This window comes from Leuciscus leuciscus, assembly GCF_965113295.1.
Source record: "Leuciscus leuciscus genome assembly, chromosome: 20".
Taxonomy (NCBI): Eukaryota; Metazoa; Chordata; class Actinopteri; order Cypriniformes; family Leuciscidae; genus Leuciscus; species Leuciscus leuciscus.
Genome location: NC_138744.1, coordinates 24,370,356 through 24,388,544, shown reverse-complemented (window position 1 = coordinate 24,388,544; position 18,189 = coordinate 24,370,356). Strand labels below are relative to the sequence as shown.

The 18,189-nt window shown below is 36.0% G+C and overlaps 1 protein-coding gene across 2 annotated transcripts; it reads left to right on the top strand.

Moving 5' to 3' along the window:
* The first annotated feature begins 2,028 nt into the window (after window positions 1-2,028).
* ice1 (KIAA0947-like (H. sapiens)) lies at window positions 2,029-18,039 on the top strand. Of its 2 annotated transcripts, XM_082150238.1 has the most exons (22): window positions 2,029-2,253; window positions 2,644-2,702; window positions 4,533-4,568; window positions 5,895-5,912; window positions 6,389-6,500; window positions 8,932-9,008; window positions 9,101-9,138; window positions 10,036-10,118; window positions 10,384-10,460; window positions 10,659-10,696; window positions 10,932-11,014; window positions 11,127-11,163; window positions 11,249-11,299; window positions 11,407-11,487; window positions 11,597-12,030; window positions 12,590-14,842; window positions 14,946-15,114; window positions 15,934-16,094; window positions 16,303-16,493; window positions 16,622-16,722; window positions 17,413-17,511; window positions 17,660-18,039. In XM_082150238.1, exons 1-22 carry the CDS (start codon window positions 2,164-2,166, stop codon window positions 17,839-17,841), a joined length of 4,470 nt encoding a protein of 1,489 aa, XP_082006364.1. In that variant the 5' UTR covers window positions 2,029-2,163; the 3' UTR covers window positions 17,842-18,039. The 2 variants fall into 2 exon arrangements, with proteins under 2 accessions (XP_082006364.1, XP_082006365.1); XM_082150239.1 differs by lacking the exons at window positions 4,533-4,568; window positions 5,895-5,912.
* Window positions 18,040-18,189: the final 150 nt, after the last annotated feature.

The following is an 18,189-nucleotide window of genomic DNA, read 5'->3' as shown; positions in this document are numbered from 1 at the left end:
ACTACTAGTAGTTGAGTAATTTTTTTTTAAAAACATTTTTTTATACAGTTTTAACAATTTTTCTCTATGTTTTGTACACCACAGTGTAGAAACTAGATTAATTGCAAGGACTGGTAGCTACTTGACGCCGCGGTTTTTATTTATTTATTATTGTTATTGTTTTGATTGGTCAATCGTGACCATCGCTGAGAAAAGTCTTATGCCTGGCTCACACTACAGGAGTTTTAGGCCGATTTATGCCCGATTTACCCCTCACGAGAATCTGAGAAAAAATCTTGTCGAGGACCTCGATCGGTTCCGATGTTCGGCGCAGATTATCTGGTAATGTGAGGCGTTCACAGATCGAATCTTGCCCCTCCCGATCTGCTCTCACACAAATCGGGCTCGCCCCGATCATATCAAACATGTTTGATATTTATCGGGATGAGCAAGATTGTGATTACGTCAGTGCTGTCAAAAAGACAGCAGGGCTGTCGTGCTGAAGGAATTTCCCTTGAGATAATTTTGAATGACTCAACTCCATATGCGTTTTTATCTCCATTTATTTATTGCTAAATAAATAAGTATTACGCTGTGGTCAGCAGGCACAAAGGCGAGTTACATGTTCAGTAATGAAACCGAAACTAAAAAGCGCGTTAAAACGAAATGGATTTCAAAATCAATGCATGCGTCACCGGATTTAATAATGCACATCTAGCTTGTTGCTTGCACACATATTATGTCGAAATAACGATAGTATATTATGTTAACATTATAAGCCTAATAATAATAAATCTTTAATCAATATTTGATTGAATGCTGAATGTTGTGCTTGGTCAATTTAATAAAATGAATACTTTAATTGTGACAATTAAAATGATTGAATATTAAATATTAAGTGGACAATTTTTGCAATATTTATATGCTATATATCTAGCACCCCCTCAGCACCTGCGTTAAAAAATATCTCGCACCGCCCCTGACCACGTATTTAAAAAATGGTCGGGTTTAAATCGGGCTCGGGCTCATAATTACAGTTATGTTAATGTTTTGTGTTGGGCCGGGCCCGGACACAAAGTGCATGGGCTCGGGTAGGGGTCGGGCTTGATTTGTTGGGCCCGATCTAAGCTCGATCTTAACTCAAAGTACCGGTAGGTTCAAAGTCTCTGTGCGTGTGTATGTCTCATGGCAATGCATATCCCATAGCCTATGTTTCCATGCTTTTACACTTCAGATCTGCTGCGTGAGATCACGTGAGGCACTTCTGGCACGATAAACTTAATAACATTTTGTAGTGTGTGGTGCACCGCGATTTTCAAACCTTGTAGTGTGAGCATGTTTAAGATTTGGGGGAAGAAAATCTGCAAAGATTCTCCTTAAGTGTGTGCTGCAACCAGATTTCAAAATCGGTTAGGATTTTAAAACTCCTGTAGTGTGAGCCAGGCATTAGGCACAACTAAAGATCGCCCTTTTTTGTCCAAACATTGAAAATACATCTGAAATGTTAATCAAAATTAAACAGTGTTGCCATCTGAAACAGCAATATTAGGCTACACTTCAATGGTACATCAACAAATTCCTGACCACTTAAAAGTAAAAAAAAAAAAAAAAAAAAAAAACTTTTTAAATTAAAAATGACACCTTTTAGCAGTTGAGTAATTTTTTAAAAAAAACATTTTTTTATACAGTTTAACAATTTTTCTCGATGTTTTGTACACCACAGTGTAGAAACTAGATTAATTGCAAGGACTGGTAGCTACTTGACGCCGCGGTTTTTATTTATTTATTATTGTTATTGTTTTGATTGGTCAATCGTGACCATCGCTGAGAAAAGTCTTAGGCACAACTAAAGATCGCCCTTTTTTGTCCTTGTTTTTCATAAAAACATGGGTAGTTCCGGATATTTCGGATTGTTAGTGCACTTTCACACTGTAAATTACGTTTTACTTTATAAAGTGATGAACTTTGTATGAAATAACACCGTACAATAATAAAACAAAATTATGAGGCGTCTTTTTAATCAGGCGTCTACAGCGGGCAGCTGGGGCCCTTCCCCTGGGGTCCTCAGTCAACGTGCTGCGGAACGTTTGCGTGCGCAATGAGCTGAGGGGCTTGTTTTGGTTACACGTTTTTATATATTTGAAGGGACGAATACGATTCCGCTGATATTATTGAATCTTTACCATGATGCCGGGGGAGAACCAGTCTAAAGCCGGAGGAATCGCCTCTGAAGCAACTCCTGGCGCCTGTCAAAACTGCACAGTTTTAAATCAGGTGAGAAGTTTATTCCTCAAACTAACACACTTTCCAGTAGTTATTTGCTCTCTTAATTGGTTACCCCAGTAATTATGGCCATGCAACGATAATTAATAACGCAATATAATAATTTGATAATTCTTTGGTTGTTAAACACAATTGAGTGGATGAATACGCTATATATGTTGTTTATATTACACCTGTCTTAGTCACTGTTTTAATTTTACAGTCACATCGTATAAATGTGATTTCCAGTTAGTGGCACGCAACTGTTTATGTTTTCTTATTAGTTTATTAATTTGGTGTTTAATAATGCAGGTACCAGTGTCATTCTTTTAGTTTGATGAATTTACTTTTCATGGTTTTGGCTGTTGAGCTAATGACGTTACACTATGTTTACATTTTCAGAACTTAGATGAATATGTGGCTGCTTTGTTAACTCTCAAGCAAAAGATCGTCGACACGGAGTGAGTGCTTTATTTATTACTATTGTTTTTAACTATATTCTATCAATTCAAGAATACCTTACTCATGCATTTAGTCCAATACTTGTAATTAAGCAAAAGAACAGTATTACAAATTTTAGGTAAGTTTATGCCCGACTTTGGTTCTTCTGCACCACCGCTCTGACAACGCTCTGTTGTCATGACACTCAGCGTATTGTTTTCTGCTAATGAAAAATGGGATATTCACAATTTAGTATTAAAATAGATGCAAGAAAGCAAACCAATTACTGAATTACTATGCAAGTATTACAGTGACACCACTACTGTCGGTTACATTTGAACGTTGATCATTCTGTCAGTTGAACAAGTCATTGGCAGAGCCGTTAAAAAAAAAAAAAAAAAAAAAGAGAATTGCGACACTCTTCTGTGATCTCGCCGCCACGCGGTCACGTGGTTCATGTAGATCTCGTTCCAAACAAACCCAAGCTGTCATCATGTTTAAATGGGTTGCAGTGGGACAGATAGCAGGCAATTTTGGTTAATATCAAAGCATAATGTGCACTGATTACTACGTGGACTAGTATATACTGGTAAGACTAAGGGATGTTTTAAAAGAGGTGTGATAGTAATATTACTATTACTAATAATACGTGTAATGTGTAGTGTATGTAATATTATCTGTAAATTCTCTCATAATATTTGGCACAAAGTGATGAGCCATGACCCATCTTTGCTAGCAAAGACTGAGATGCTCCTTTAACACTCAATCACGATACCCTCACCTCTTTCAAATTCACTTATTGTTGACGGTTTCAAAACAGTTTAACTTGGACATTCTATAAGCTTTTCACTTTTATTTAGCTTCTGTCTCAACTTTTTTTAGTGAGTGTAGCAGCAACCAAAATCAAAATGTTTGTATTTACAAAATCTATAAAATTGTTCAGTGAAAACAAAATGTTAAATAAAGTTGAAAGAGAATCAACAAATCACAGATTCTTGATTTTATTGCATTTTACTAAATGTCCCAACTTTTCTTGATTTGGGTTTGTATAACGATAAACATCAAACAAAAACTGGCAAAATAAAAATGATAGACTCATGAGAGGTCAGCTAAAGCATAAAATGTAAAAAAACACAGTAATTTCATCAACTTGCCAGTGGATGTGCTTGGAAGATACTGAAATGAATGGGGTTCATCACAGGAACCTTTTATTGTTTGGACTCCGAAGTTCACAACTATCGTTTGCCCGACGACACATGATACTTCAGCATTCTCTTGATTCCAGTGGAAGTCTATGGGAGTGACGCAACTCTATCAACGACTCTGGTCAATGGATGATTCACAAATTTTAAACACAACATTGTGGCACGGTTTGCAGTGTGTGTGTGTTCACTATTCCCTATACTCCTAATGTTTGTGCACTAACTTGGATGGGTTAAATGCAGAGGACAAATTCTGTGTATGGGTTGCACATGTCACTTTCACTTTATAACATATACATTTTACATTAAATAAATAAAATATAGTTGGCATATCTAAGACTTAATGCACATAGCAGAGTTTGAATATAACATTTGTTAAATGGTTCAAATTTTAGTCATTGCAATTGAGTTGCAAAAGTTTAATATTTAGGTTTTGGGCGTTCCAACTAGAATGTTTAAAGAAATATATTTATAGTTTTTGTGTGTGTGTGTGTGTGTGTGTGTGTTAGTAGTACTGTAACTGTAATAATCAGATTCATGCTTAATGGCAAAGATGAACATGTTACTTGCTGACATTTCAGTTTTAACTGCTTTGTCAAATAAAACTAATATTATTATCTTCTAATAACTTTCACATTTTTATTTCAGCCGTCTCTTGAGTGAATACAAAGAGAAGTGTGATGATATCCTTTTCAAAGCTATGTAGACGATAACATTGTTCTTGCTTTTTTCATGCTGTCTGTTGATTTACTGATCCATTTTATTGTAGATTTTATATTAGTTGTTGGGTACCTGTATTGTGCAACATCACATGAGCAGGAGGGCTGTTGTATTGAATATCAGCCTTACCACATTAAGCCTCAGGTAATCACAGCCATGCTGATAGTCATTACAACAGCATGGTTGAGAGTGAAATATTATTTTTATACAGTTTAAAAAAACAAAGTTAATACTGAATTAGAAACAATGTTTTTGTTTTGGATCAATCTTAGCACAAACTGGATTTTTACATTTTTACGTTGTATTATGCAGCATCCTTTCCAAATGGTAGCTGGTTAGAACGAAATAAGTTAACATTTGGATGTAAATGTGATTGCATTTAAATTTTGTAGTAGTTTTCAGTGACACTGAGAATTTTGTTTTCAATACTGCCTATTACACCACTGGTGTAAAATCAGAATGCAAGTTTGCTCACCCGGCACAGAGCTGGTATGTGTGAAATACGCCTTGCCCTCATTTTTACAACAAAATAAAGTATAAAAAGAAAAAGTTTGGTTTCATTAATTTTTTTTGGAACTCAGTTAAAAAAAAGTAAAAAAAAACAAAATTTCCACTGTGGAACAATTTAGGCATTTTGATCGTTTTCTCTTATATAATATTTAACATTCAACAGAATTGTTACTTTTCATTTTTATTCTTTGAAACATTTATAATTTCTGATAATGAAGTACATTACATTTTAGAAACATTTTGGCCAGTTAAATCCCCCCCCCCCCCCCCAATCCTACAAAAATGGTTGAAAAACAAAGTGTTCAACTTTGCAAGTTACCAAGCATTTGTATTTAACTACAGCAATGAAAAATATCCTTTTCTAGTTCCTTAAAAATATCACATAATTTATTATTCTGTAACACCAATGTGTCCCTGAGCAAGACACTTAACCCCTAGTTGCTCCAGAGGCGTGCGACCTCTGACATATATAGCAATTGTAAGTCGCTTTGTATAAAAGCGTCAGCTAAATGAATAAATGTAAATGTAAATGTAAACCTCCAATATGGGGTTTCCATTTCCTATTCCATGATTACTGGTGAGAGAAACATCCAAATCTGTCGTGGTACAAATCACAGATACTCTAAAGTGAAAATGTGCTCATTGCCCCAGGCACAATTGCATTCTACTACCCACTCCGTACCGCTCACATACACTGGTCTGGAGAACAGTAAACCCAAAACTTTAAAGATTAACATTGTTCTCTGAATCCATCTTTGTTTTCCTTGACAAAAAGTCACAGCTTCAGAAATCACAGAGGTAAGACCTTATTTTCTTTTTCACTACAGTTACATATGTAACAGATTTATTTTTAAGGTGGCATTTATGTTTTAAGCAGCTGCTGTTTATCAAAGTGATTTACAGTGCACATTTACCAGGCTGTTACTAGAAGAATAGAATATGCCAGATATTCCAGATGCCTTACACCAGAGAATATGCCATGCATGTGCACTGATTTCTCAACTGGCATACCCCTAATTATTGCAAAGACATTGTACTTGTCATGTTGAAACTAAAGCAATGCGAAGCCAAGATGCTGCTGTACAAGTACATTTACGCTCAGTTGCTACAGATTCCTTAAAACAAGCACAAGTAATTTGTTGTGCAGTAGCCTAAAGTTTTAGAAGTTTGTAATGTGCACAATAGCAAAAAAAATTGTCGATTATGATTGAAGTATGTTGACTAAATGTGTATTTGAAGAATGCCTTTGAAACATGGTGATGTGTTTTTCACAGAGAGAGCAGCAAACTGCACAGACAGCTGGATGAGGTGCTACTGAAGCTTGAGCCCTTAGAGAAGCAAACAGTGGAGTATGAACAGATGAAGACAGAGCTGGAGAAAATTAAGGTTTGTGTTAAAACCCCCGAATGTCTAACCATCACATCATAATTTCAGTAATCGCTACCAATTTTATTTAAAAGTAATACCCACTTTTATTAAAAAAAGTTACGTATTATAAACTAGGGCTGTCAACATTAATGCGTTAGTGCATGCAATTAATTCTAAATCCTTAACGCATTAAAATAATTTGACGTAAATAACGCATATAAATTACTGAAGCATGTGAAATAGGCGTCATTAACGCAATTTACGTCACGCAGTTAGATGATCTTAGAAGTTGGGAGTTTATAACACGGAGCATCTACAATACCTCTAACCCTGGTAGATGTAAATTTCATTTTTTTTTGAAATTTTTGCTTCTTTGTTTGCAATCAGATCATTTTAAGCTGCTAAACTAGAAAATGTTCAGTACAATCAGTCCAAAAACAGTGCTAATGTAAAGAAAACCAGGCTGATTACATCAGAGATGGCTGAGAGAATAGAGACTTGCGTAGTGTTATCAGTGAATTATTCATTCCAGTGTGTTTCACTTTAAAACACAAGCTGTGTCATATTCTGTCATTGTTTCTGAAGACCGCTAGCCCTCACACATCGCGGTGTGCGAAATACTGACTGAACGGAACATCAAAACATCCCATCACTCTATGGCCAGATGATATGCAAACTACTTTTCTTGGCTGGATAAAGCAAACCAGCGTCTCGCTAGTAAAGTTTTGATGGATGAGGATTGCAATCAAGGTAAAGACGATTACTGTGACGTACAAGAATCGTACAGTAAGCACGCGCGAGTCCGTATTGATGCGCAAACAAACCGTGTATGTGCACTCTCGACACACTGATCGCACATTGTATTTATGCATTTACATATTTCAGTACATTCACGTTGTTTCCAAACACATTCAGGATAATGTTTTTATCGGTCGAGTTTAGTAAATTCTCTGCTGTAATTGCTGTTTAGTAATTCTGAATGGAATCATGTACTGTAGTACACCTTAAATATACCTTGAAAAAGCTTGCAGAAAATTGAAAAATATACAAAATAACACAAAATAAAAATAACATGGCATTTGGGGGTTTTGGAAACAACAGTTACCATGGTGAATACACAGTACTAACACAAACTGTTAATGAAACATGGAAACTGCTCCTGAATTGAATTAACATCATACCTGCATGCAATCCTTCCCAGCTAACACATGACGTACCAGTAATGTGATTTATTGATACTTTACTTTTATTTCATGACTTACTATTTGACTACATAACTATGACGTTGCATGCTCGTAGTTTCTTTTGCACTTTAGTGAAGTGATATACAGTACGCGCCGCCGCATTTGCACTTGCAATTGAAGAGTGCGCGCTACGAGCACAGTATAACGTCTGACAGGACAGGAAAGTTCGTTTTACTGAGGTGAGAGACTTTGTTTTTCTCAAAATATCTATATTTAAAATAACGATAGAATAATGGGACTGAAATATAGCCTGACAACATCTCATCTGACTGCAGATACTGAATCGGGACAATGCATTTTTCTCAGGCACTCTGACAGAAGTGTCAACATGCACATCTTTCAAAAATAAGTCTCCCATCAGAAAAAACTTTTAGAATTAAGTTTTTTTTGTTGTTGATGTTGTTTCTTTAACTGCACACCAAGTAGGTTGCGACCCACCAGTTGAGAAACACTGGTTTAATCGACTAGTCTCGCACATCCCTAGCATTTACTCATGTAAGAGATAGAAAAACTGCACTTTTGTATTTAATTAAAGCTCCAATATACTTATGAAGTTTTTTTTGTTCTTCACTTAGGATTAAAAAGAAGTCTGAAAAATAGTTTTGCAGCTTGTATACTGTTGGCGAACATTCCAATGCATCCCAAGCTGTTGAAAGCAGCGTTTAGATAAATATGTAAATATGTGCTGCACCCTTTCCTCTAAATAACAAAATAAACACAGTGGTGAGAAAACAGCCGTTAAGAAAGCATCTGATCATAGCAATGTGGATGTTTTTCACAAGATTTGCAGCAGCTTTCCAGTGTGTTTGTTTCTACTTGCATCTGATATTGATGGGTTGAACAAAAAAACTGAACCGGAAAAGATTTCCACATCAGAGCACATCTACTAATCACCACAGTGTTTACCAGACAACTTTTTTGGAAAGTTTGGTTTGGCAAGTTGTTTCCTGGAACAAACTGAGAAAGATTTTTTTTTTTTTTTTTGCCTAATATTGGTAAAAAATTATGTCATGCTAGTTTGTTCTTTAATTACTTTTGATTGAAATATGTCAGGGTCTTTAAGTTGACAATCTTTACTACCAATTCAATACAAAGACTGTTCTAACATCCAAGTTAGAATGGTCATTCATCGTGAAGTTAGTTAAGCTGGACTTGAAATATGTGCATGCTAATTTCTCTTTTCTTTTTACTTTTTTATACAACAGGCTGAATTGAAATTGTATCAGCAGAGATGTGAAGATGTCGACATACTGAGAGCTGAAAGTGTTCAGACACTTTCTCTGTAAGACCACTCTCTACTGTAGTATCACTGTTGATTAGTTCTGCTTGTCATGATGTCTTCTACTCACTGTATTTATCTTTCTCTATTCCCAGGAAAGAAAAAGCTGAAGAATCCTTAAGACAAGCAGAGGGTACATGCATCACAAATTATTTTAAGGATAAGATTAGAACAGGGCCTATATGTCAAGAGTGCTGATCATATTAATCAAAAAACAGATGATCAAAATGCACCTGGGGATGCACCAATACCACTTTTTCCAAAACGAGTCAGATACCGATACTTTCATTTTTGGTACTTTGCCGATACCTGTATTTTCACTGCATTTGTAATTTTTTAATGCATTGGGTAGAGAAACCAAAAAAATATAAATCATATTATTTTGCTTAATTTGTTTAGTAAATGTATATTTCCTTCAGTTATTTTCCCGATAAGCATGTTAAAAGGTATTGTATGAGCGTCTGTAACTTTTCACATTAATTCTCTATTCCAATTTTGATACTAAAGCAAAAACTACTAGCCTTATAAATGAAATGACGAACCGCTCGTTATACATAAATCACGTAACAGTTCATGTTTTACTTGCATATACGATTTAGTTTGACTCCAAATGATGCATGTGTGCTGAGTGAACAATCAGCAATCTCGTTTTACTTTCTTTGCCATTTACATATCCGACTGAACTACAAACTTTCCAATGATGTCTGTGAAAAAGGGATGCTACAGCTATATAGGCTTTACTGTATTTTGTTTAATATTTCACAAATTAGATACATTTACTTCATAGACAGCCTCCTCTTTTATCCCCTTTATACTCTCTGTTGCCAGTGTTTTTCAGTCTGGACACAAACACTGTATACATGCTGTGTGGTATCAGAGCATTTTTATAGTACTAGTACATGTGTGCAGTATGGGGCCTGGTGCATCCCTAATCAAAACTGAAACTGTCTTTTCTGTGATGTGTTCACTCACTGAATTCCTGGATCATGTTTGTGTTGCCCATAAACATGTAATTGTGCCATTTTCACAGACACTGTGCAAAAGCAAAACCTGGAGAATGAGAAGCTCAAAACAGAAATGAAATCACTAAAGGAGGATCTGCAGGAAACTCAGGTTAGGTTCTTTGAAGTTACCACTGTGATTTATAGATTGGTCAGTCTAAACAAAAGCTGTGCATTTTTTTTAAAGATTATTATCAATGGTGTTCAAGTGGAATACTGGCTTTTTAAAGTTAATGTATCAGTACCACCTTAGATTGGCTCTAAAATAGCGGAGTTAATATACTATTTGTCTTTTGCATCTTTTTGTATTTTTGTGATTGTCATAGGTGTTTTTTGTTTGTTTTTTTGACACATTTTTGGGGTTTCTTTATTTCAAGGATTCTCTCAGAAAATATGTTCAGACCACTGAGGAACATGAGAATCTCAAGTTGGAGAATGCCAAGACACTAATTATGTAAGTCCAGCCGGGTCGGTTTTAGACATGTTTGTAATTGGTCACAAATCACAATGTCCTTGTCCTTTTTTTATTTATTTTTTTATTTTTTTTATTTTTTTATATGCGTTGTTGATATTTATTAGTGTTGAAGTGGACATTGATCTTCAGAAGATTTTTTTTTTTTTTGAATGTATGTCTATTTTTTTCTCCTCTCAGGAAAGGAAACCTTGAGAATGAGCTTTTGGTGCTGAAAGGTCTGTTTTAGTGATCTTATACATATTGCATATACATATTAGACTGCATGTATGAATGACATTTTAATTCTGCTTTAGATTTGTTTAACTTATCTGAATATGGACTATCACAGCACATTAAACATATATTGGATTTTTTATCTCCTTACCTTATGTTCCAGTAAATGGTTTTCTGCTCTATATAGATCGGAGATAAAAGCTAAATTAAAGTCTTACTGTGTTTATTTGTACACAGAATCAAAATTTCAACAGGACAATGAAATTGTTGTTCTAAACAATGAGAAGAGAAGACTTGAAGAAGTGCTGTACACAACACAGGTTCAAATTTTGCTGTAATAATTTACATGCTCTGGTGAAATGTAAAGAAAAAGTCAACCTGTAATCATTCATTCTGATTATTTTAAAATAAAAATGTCTTTACTGTTTTCAGCAAAGACTGAATAAACTTGAGAAGGAGTTCAACAAAGGTATGAGTTTATGTATAAGTACACCCTAGTACCTATACCTAGTATATTATTCGTTTTCAGTCATTAAACATTTTTTTTATCTTAGAAAAAAAGAGTACGTCTTCTCAAACAGATGCAGAGCCACTAATTGACAAAGGTATGCATTGTTTAAAACTGTTATGCTCTCCGTTGTTCAATTAAATGCTTAGATATTTAAAAGAAAACATCTGGATAGCATGGCAATTGATAATGTTTCCTTTTCAGGCAAAGTCAGAATGCTGCTGGAAGAGCTCTGGCATTGCGTGGAAACTTCATCCCAAACACAAGAAAAATTGTTTATTGCTGGTAATCATTCTTACATTGATTAAGCAAAATTTTACCTTGCTGAAATGTATTCATTATCAAGTCACCAAGCTTAATTGTGATGAAGAGACAATGCAAATTTATTTTACAGGAGAAGAGGCCGCACCCTTGAAAAGTCAACTTAAAAGAATACCTTCTCAACCATTGCTTAACAGTCCTTTAGGAAGACCGATTTCTCATCCATCTCCAGGGAATCCCAGTCCAGAAACTAAGTTGCAATCTTCAAAACGCTCCACACCTAAATCACCTCCAGCGATCAATAGGCCTACATCATCACCTCAAAAACTGAAAAAGCAGAATAATGACCAACAGTTCAGTGCACCAAGTAGAAAGAGGAAAGTAAGTTCAGATGTGCTTGAACATGTGAACACTTGGACCGATGATGCCAATAGACCTTCACTAAAGGAAATGACAGATGGAGATTTCTTACATGGAGATTACTGTATTGATTTGCAGGGCATTAAAGAGTGGTTCAAACCTTTGCCCACAGCTTTATCACCTGTGCATAGCCCCTCAATAGAGCTGGTGAGTGAACATTTACGTTTCAATTACATTGTAATGCTCAAGTGATTAAATTGCGGTACCATTACTGTGATTTTTAGGGATGTGGACTTGAGTCTTGGTCTTTTAGCGAATTTTAATATACTTCTGACTTGAATTTGACTTTACTTCAAATTAACTATTTGTGACTTTGCTTGTAACAAATATTTCCTTCTAAACCTTTCTATTGAGATCAGTTTAGATGTGTTGAGAAAGCATCAAATGTGCATTGCGAAGAAAATATATATGAAGTTTCAAATCGACACCTACACAAGATTTAATTTCAGCCTACAGAAATTGTGCTGTAGAAATTCACAATACAAGTCATTTGTAATTGACTGAAATACTGACCAAAAACGTGTGGGGAGTTGCATGTCATCTTAAATATAGTGGTATCCATGGAGATTCAACAGTTATGTTTAACTAAGGCAATTAGTTAAATCATTTAATAATGGCTTGTAAAAAATGTAACTGTAATAATGTTCCTAAATGGCAAGCGAATGGTGAAGAGATGTAGTGTAACATTTTTCATTTGTTCTTTCAGGTCAATGTAAATGACGACCAACCAATGTCCGATACTGAACAGGAATATCAATCAGATACTGGAAAACCAGAAGCACTGTCAAGGTTACATAAAGATATTCTTCAAAACAACACACAATTAGAACCTTCAGATGTTGAGGATCAGAAGTCATTGCTAAAAGAAGAGGCCAAATCTTCTGTACTTTTGTCCCCAAACACTCAAGCAAGATCAGCGGTATCTGTTGAAAATGTAGATCTTGAAAACACTTTGTCTTACAGCCAACACATGGAGGTAGAGAATGTGTTTGAAAGAACGAATGGCTGTGAGGCCAACACTCGGAATCAAACTGCAAAGTCAGGTATAGAAAATGGACACAGTGTGGAAAGTTCCGTAGAAAGTGACACCACACAAACTGTGGTAAAACTTCCGCTGATGAATCCAAATGATGACACAACAAAATTGGAGGATACAAAAATCACTAATAATCTTAAAAATCTGTTGGAAAACTCAGATCCTCAGCAGGATATAAAATCTGAGCTAGTGCACACCAAGTCTATTGAATCTACAGAAAGCAAAACTTCTCAGGTACAGCCCAATGTGACATTGGAAACTAATGTCAAGAGCGTTTCAACACTTGATGTGAGCTATAGTAAGTTAGACGGTATTGACAATAAGGAATCAAATAGTTGTGTACCACTAGAAATGAAGACTGTTGCAGATATATCAACACATGACATTCAGAACAAGGCTGACCAATCTGAAGATAGTACTAAGGATAATGTTTCAACGCCTACAGAAGATCAGAAAAGTTTGAATGCAAGAGTAAATGGAGGTGCATGCCCTTTAAGACCCTCAAAGGCTGAAGAATCATCATCAGAAGATGAAGGATTTTTTGGTTTGAAGATAAAGGTTAGGGGTGTTCACACAAGGTCAGAAGGAAGAATCCCCTCAGAAGAGTTGGATAAAGTTCCTGGGGATACGCAGTCAGAAATTGACAAAACTGTTCAAAATGTTCAAAAGTTACTGAGTCAAGAAAATAACCCTAAGGATACTGAAGAAAATGATTCGGCGATCCCAGGAAAAACATCAGTGCAAATGAATAATGAATCTCAACAGGCAGAGGAGTTGTCAACTGATACCTGTAACCCCGGTGTCAAAAATGTAGTCAGTGATGTTTATAACCATAAGGAAACATCAGGAGATTCTGCAGTAGATAGTCTTGAGGATACCAGCACACCATGCCAAGGTACTCTGGATGCAGAATATTCTACCTTTGAAAAAGGTGACAATATTTCCCTTGCTCCAGGTCTCCACACCCAAACTCGTATTACACCAACCTCATGTTTATCTCTTGGAAGGGTTCGAACAGAGATGGGTCCACCCCTACCTCCAGTGGTTATGCCACTTACTGCTACTCCTCCAAGGTTTGTAAAACATAACACTCCTTTAAAGCCTACTTCAATATCCTCTGGATTACCAACAGATGGACTAAAGTCTCCTAAGACGATACCTTCTGTGCCTGTTATTGATTCAGCTCTTCCGGATGCCTCAAAAATGTCTCCGTGCTTGACCACTCCTTCGCCGTCTTGTGGAGTTCCCTCCTCACCACTTCAGTTTGGATCAGCTACTCCAAAACATGCTGTTCCGGTCCCAGGAAGGCTCCCGTCATCTGCCTTATCCTCCTCCCCTCCCACCGCTTCTCAGGAAAACTCCATGCAGATGCTGGATACTATGTATCCTGACCTCTCTGCACGAGCCCGCACATTAAACATACTCCGTGGGAATGTTAACTTGAACCGAGCTGGCAACGAGAATGGTTCCTCCCCTCCGTCTGTTAACCAGATATCAGGAAATAAAACAATCAGTTCTTCATCTACTGCTTTTACAAAAACAGAGCAGAAACCAAAAAAGACTGGTGTGAACATGCTTTTGCCAAAGAGTGCTAAAAGACTCCGACTTGATAACTGTTCACCTGCTCCTCCTGGTGTTAATTTTCCTGCAGAGCAAGTAAAGGATCATCAAACGGCTATTAAAACGGAGTCCATCCAATCTCACCAAGAAATACAAAGCAGTCAGCAGATAATTGAGAAAAAGCCAGACAACAACACAATGGACAAAGATTGTAAAATCTCGGAAGCACTGGCCAAAATTGGAATGTCCTGTTTTGATATTTTGCCTGTTGTTAAGAGCCATGTGTTCCTTGGGAGAATATCTCAGGTGCCGATTTTGATTGATGATGAAAAGGCTGTAATTGCTGAATTCTGTGTAAATCAGGTACGTGTTTATGCTTTGCACAAGTCAGATGGTTTTTTTAGGTAATGCAAATGTGTGCATTAATATCCTGAAAGCTGCATTTTTTTCTTTTCTTATTCTTTAGTTGTTAGCAGAAAAACTCATGTTTGCCATATTGACTAAACTAAAGACTGAGAGGATCATTCTGAGTTGTGAAAATGTACAAGCTCTGTGTAGAGTCTACACCGGGATATGTCGCCAGATAGGGGACTATCAGAAAGCCCATGCCTTTGCATACAACATTCTCAAAGAGGGTGAGTTTACAGCAGCTTTTCCCATTATATCTACGTTATGTTTATTAAACATGTATCGGTTTAGTTGTTTAGCCTTTTTAGTCAGGGGGTCTCAACTCTAGCCCTCGAGGTCCATTTTCCTAGCCTGACTACGTCAGACTTCGTACTTCCGCTCAATTTCATTTCGCTTCTGTACTCAGTCTGAGACAGCGTCATAGCTTTCCGTTATCCTCCGGCCTGAAAACAGCCGGCCAATCAACGAACAGAGGGCAGGCTGAGAGCCGTGACGTAGATGCTGATTGTACCGTGGATGCGTAGATTTACTTCACATAATCTGCAAAAGTCGTTCACAGCCATGTTCACTCCGGTATTTTGCTCGATGGTTTTGTTTTCGCATCATGCATGTGTTTACAGTGGAAGTTAGATGCGGCTGAGCATGCGCATAACACACGCCATAACCAAACGTTATGTGATTGGCTTACGGGTAACCAATGATTTTAAACTTCTCCCCCCCCCCCGCGAGAAAGAAAGCGCTTTTCAATTATGCCATGCCAGACTCTGTCTACGAAGCAAAGCGAAGTAGCAGAGTTTGGTATTACCAGGCTACCATTTTCCTGTAGAGTAAGGAAAATCAATAACTCACCTTCACATAATGTTTTTTGTAATCCTGAAGACTTTGATTAGCGTTGGAGCAAAACCATGCAGGAAAATGAACCTTGAGGGCCAGAGTTGAGATTCTCTGCTTTAAGTGTTGGTATTATTAAATGTAAGTAGACTTTCAGGGACATGGCATGTCTCCTATTTTAAGTTGTTGATTCAATCCGGATTCTTCACTCACAGATTTTCCTGATGCCTCCAAGCTAATTTTGTTCATGGTCACAACATGGCCAAATGTGCTTTTCCATGAGACTTCCTTGTGCAAAGCCATTCATACAGTGGCCAAGCTTAAATCAGAAGAAGAAATTTTGGATTACCTAACTAAATATCTACACTGGGATAAGGTATGATTCATTGGCCATGCTTTTTATTACAAAGCCAATAGATTCTGTAATTTCCTTCCTGACCCTGCTATTTGTCCTCTGGACATCATATGTATAAAGAGTGTGCACACGACAATCTAATTTTGTACCCTTTAATTCAATGCATAAAAACATAGTTTAAATAATTTAATTAACTTGCATTTTAACAGTTGTCCATAATATTTCTTAGAGTCCTCCTGATGACATCCAAGAATTGATCAGCAACTCACTGAAGGCACTTCAAGAAGACAAAGCTTTGACATTCCAGAAGCACAATCGTCATGGTCACGACCTTTGCCCAACTGCTTGGGAATATATATATACCTTGGATCTCTTGTGTACACACATGAAGTGGAAGTGGACACATGATTATGTTATTGGGTATATTTATTTACCAAGTACAGAATGTTAAATCGTTTAAAATAATATATAATAAATATAATAATAATAATATATAGAATGGATAGATAAAATATTTATCATGATTTTTTATTTATTTTATTAAACAGCAAAGAGCTATGGCCCGTAATGAACACTTGGGTGACACAGTCAAGGCTTCAGCAATCCCCAGTCCGTGATGTTTCTGTAGCAGCTGTTCTGCGATTGATCGGTAAGTTGTTTTATTTGCATGTAGTGATTGATACTGAAAGTATTTAGTTAATTTAAAGTAACATTTAAATTAAAGGTTTTTTTTCTTTAAATTATTAGTTTATTTTAATATAATATGAAATTAAATTTTAAAATAATTTCTGTAAAGTTTAACACTTTATTTTGATGATCCCTTTTAAACTTTCTGTTATGTAAAGTTAAGTAACTTTGCAACTACATGCCAACTAACTCTCAGAGTATTAGTAGACTGCTTAATATTTGCTAACTCTTTATTGTGATGGTGCCACAACAGACATTCTACTGACTATAAGTAACTTTGCAACTACATGTCAACTTATTCTAACCCTACCAGTCTACTAATACTTTACTAACACTCTAATGAACGTGTTAAAGGGACAATCAAAATAAAGTGAAACTAGTTGAATTATTAAACAAAATATTTAATAGTATTTCATTAATAATGTATTTTATTCTACTTTATAGGTCTTTAATGATTAGTATCAATCACTTTTTTTGAGCTTGATGGTGCTTTTTATAACAGCACTACAATTCAAAATGTCATTAACAATAGCATAAAGTCTCACAAATAATATAAAACACAGCCTTTTAAAAGATTTGTATTACCAAGTTTTTTTCTTTTGTTTATTATCAGTGTTTTTTTTGTTGTTGTTTTTTTCCTGCATTTCTCCAGGACGACTTGGTCAGTTAGGAATGAAGCAGAAGCTATGCAAATCAGTCCAAAACGTTGCAAAAGCTATAAACCTTTTTGGAAAACATGGGATTACAGAAGGTACTACATATTTACTCATGAAGCACAATAGCAAATTAAAGATATTTTAGTAAAAAATTAAATGGCTTGTCTAAGTTTTTATGTTTTAAAGTTCTATAACCCTTAGGATTATAACACCTCAATCCAACCATTTGTTATATGATTGTAGGTGTGCCTGAGGAGGTGCAGTTGTCTGCTGTCTATGCCATTTATGACCTGGCACCCTGCAACCCCAAAGATTCCCTGGAGGCTCTGGCATCATGGCGAAGTGAAACCACACAGTCAGTACCCGCTGCGGTGACCAGCTGCATCACTCAGATTGGCTCCCTTTGTCGTCAGATTAAATCCTGAAACAAATGTTTTTGTGCATTCTTTTTTTTTTTAAACAACCCTCAAGCTGGGCTCTGGTTTTGACCTGACAGAATGTTTGCTCATTGGTTACAGAAAAACACAGAAATTATGCCATTCTTGTACATTTGTGTATATTATGTATGTAGATTAAAGATATTATGTTTATACCATAAAGAACATTTGTATTTAACTTGAAAATGTGTTTTTGACTTTGTTGTTTTGTCAGCATTAATGTACAGAAATTGAAAGATTGTATGGTTCTTTTGTTTTATTGTGGCAAATGCTTTTCTGCTTGGAATGTTATATTTTTGATACATTTGCTTTTGTCCTGATCTGATTAGACACTCG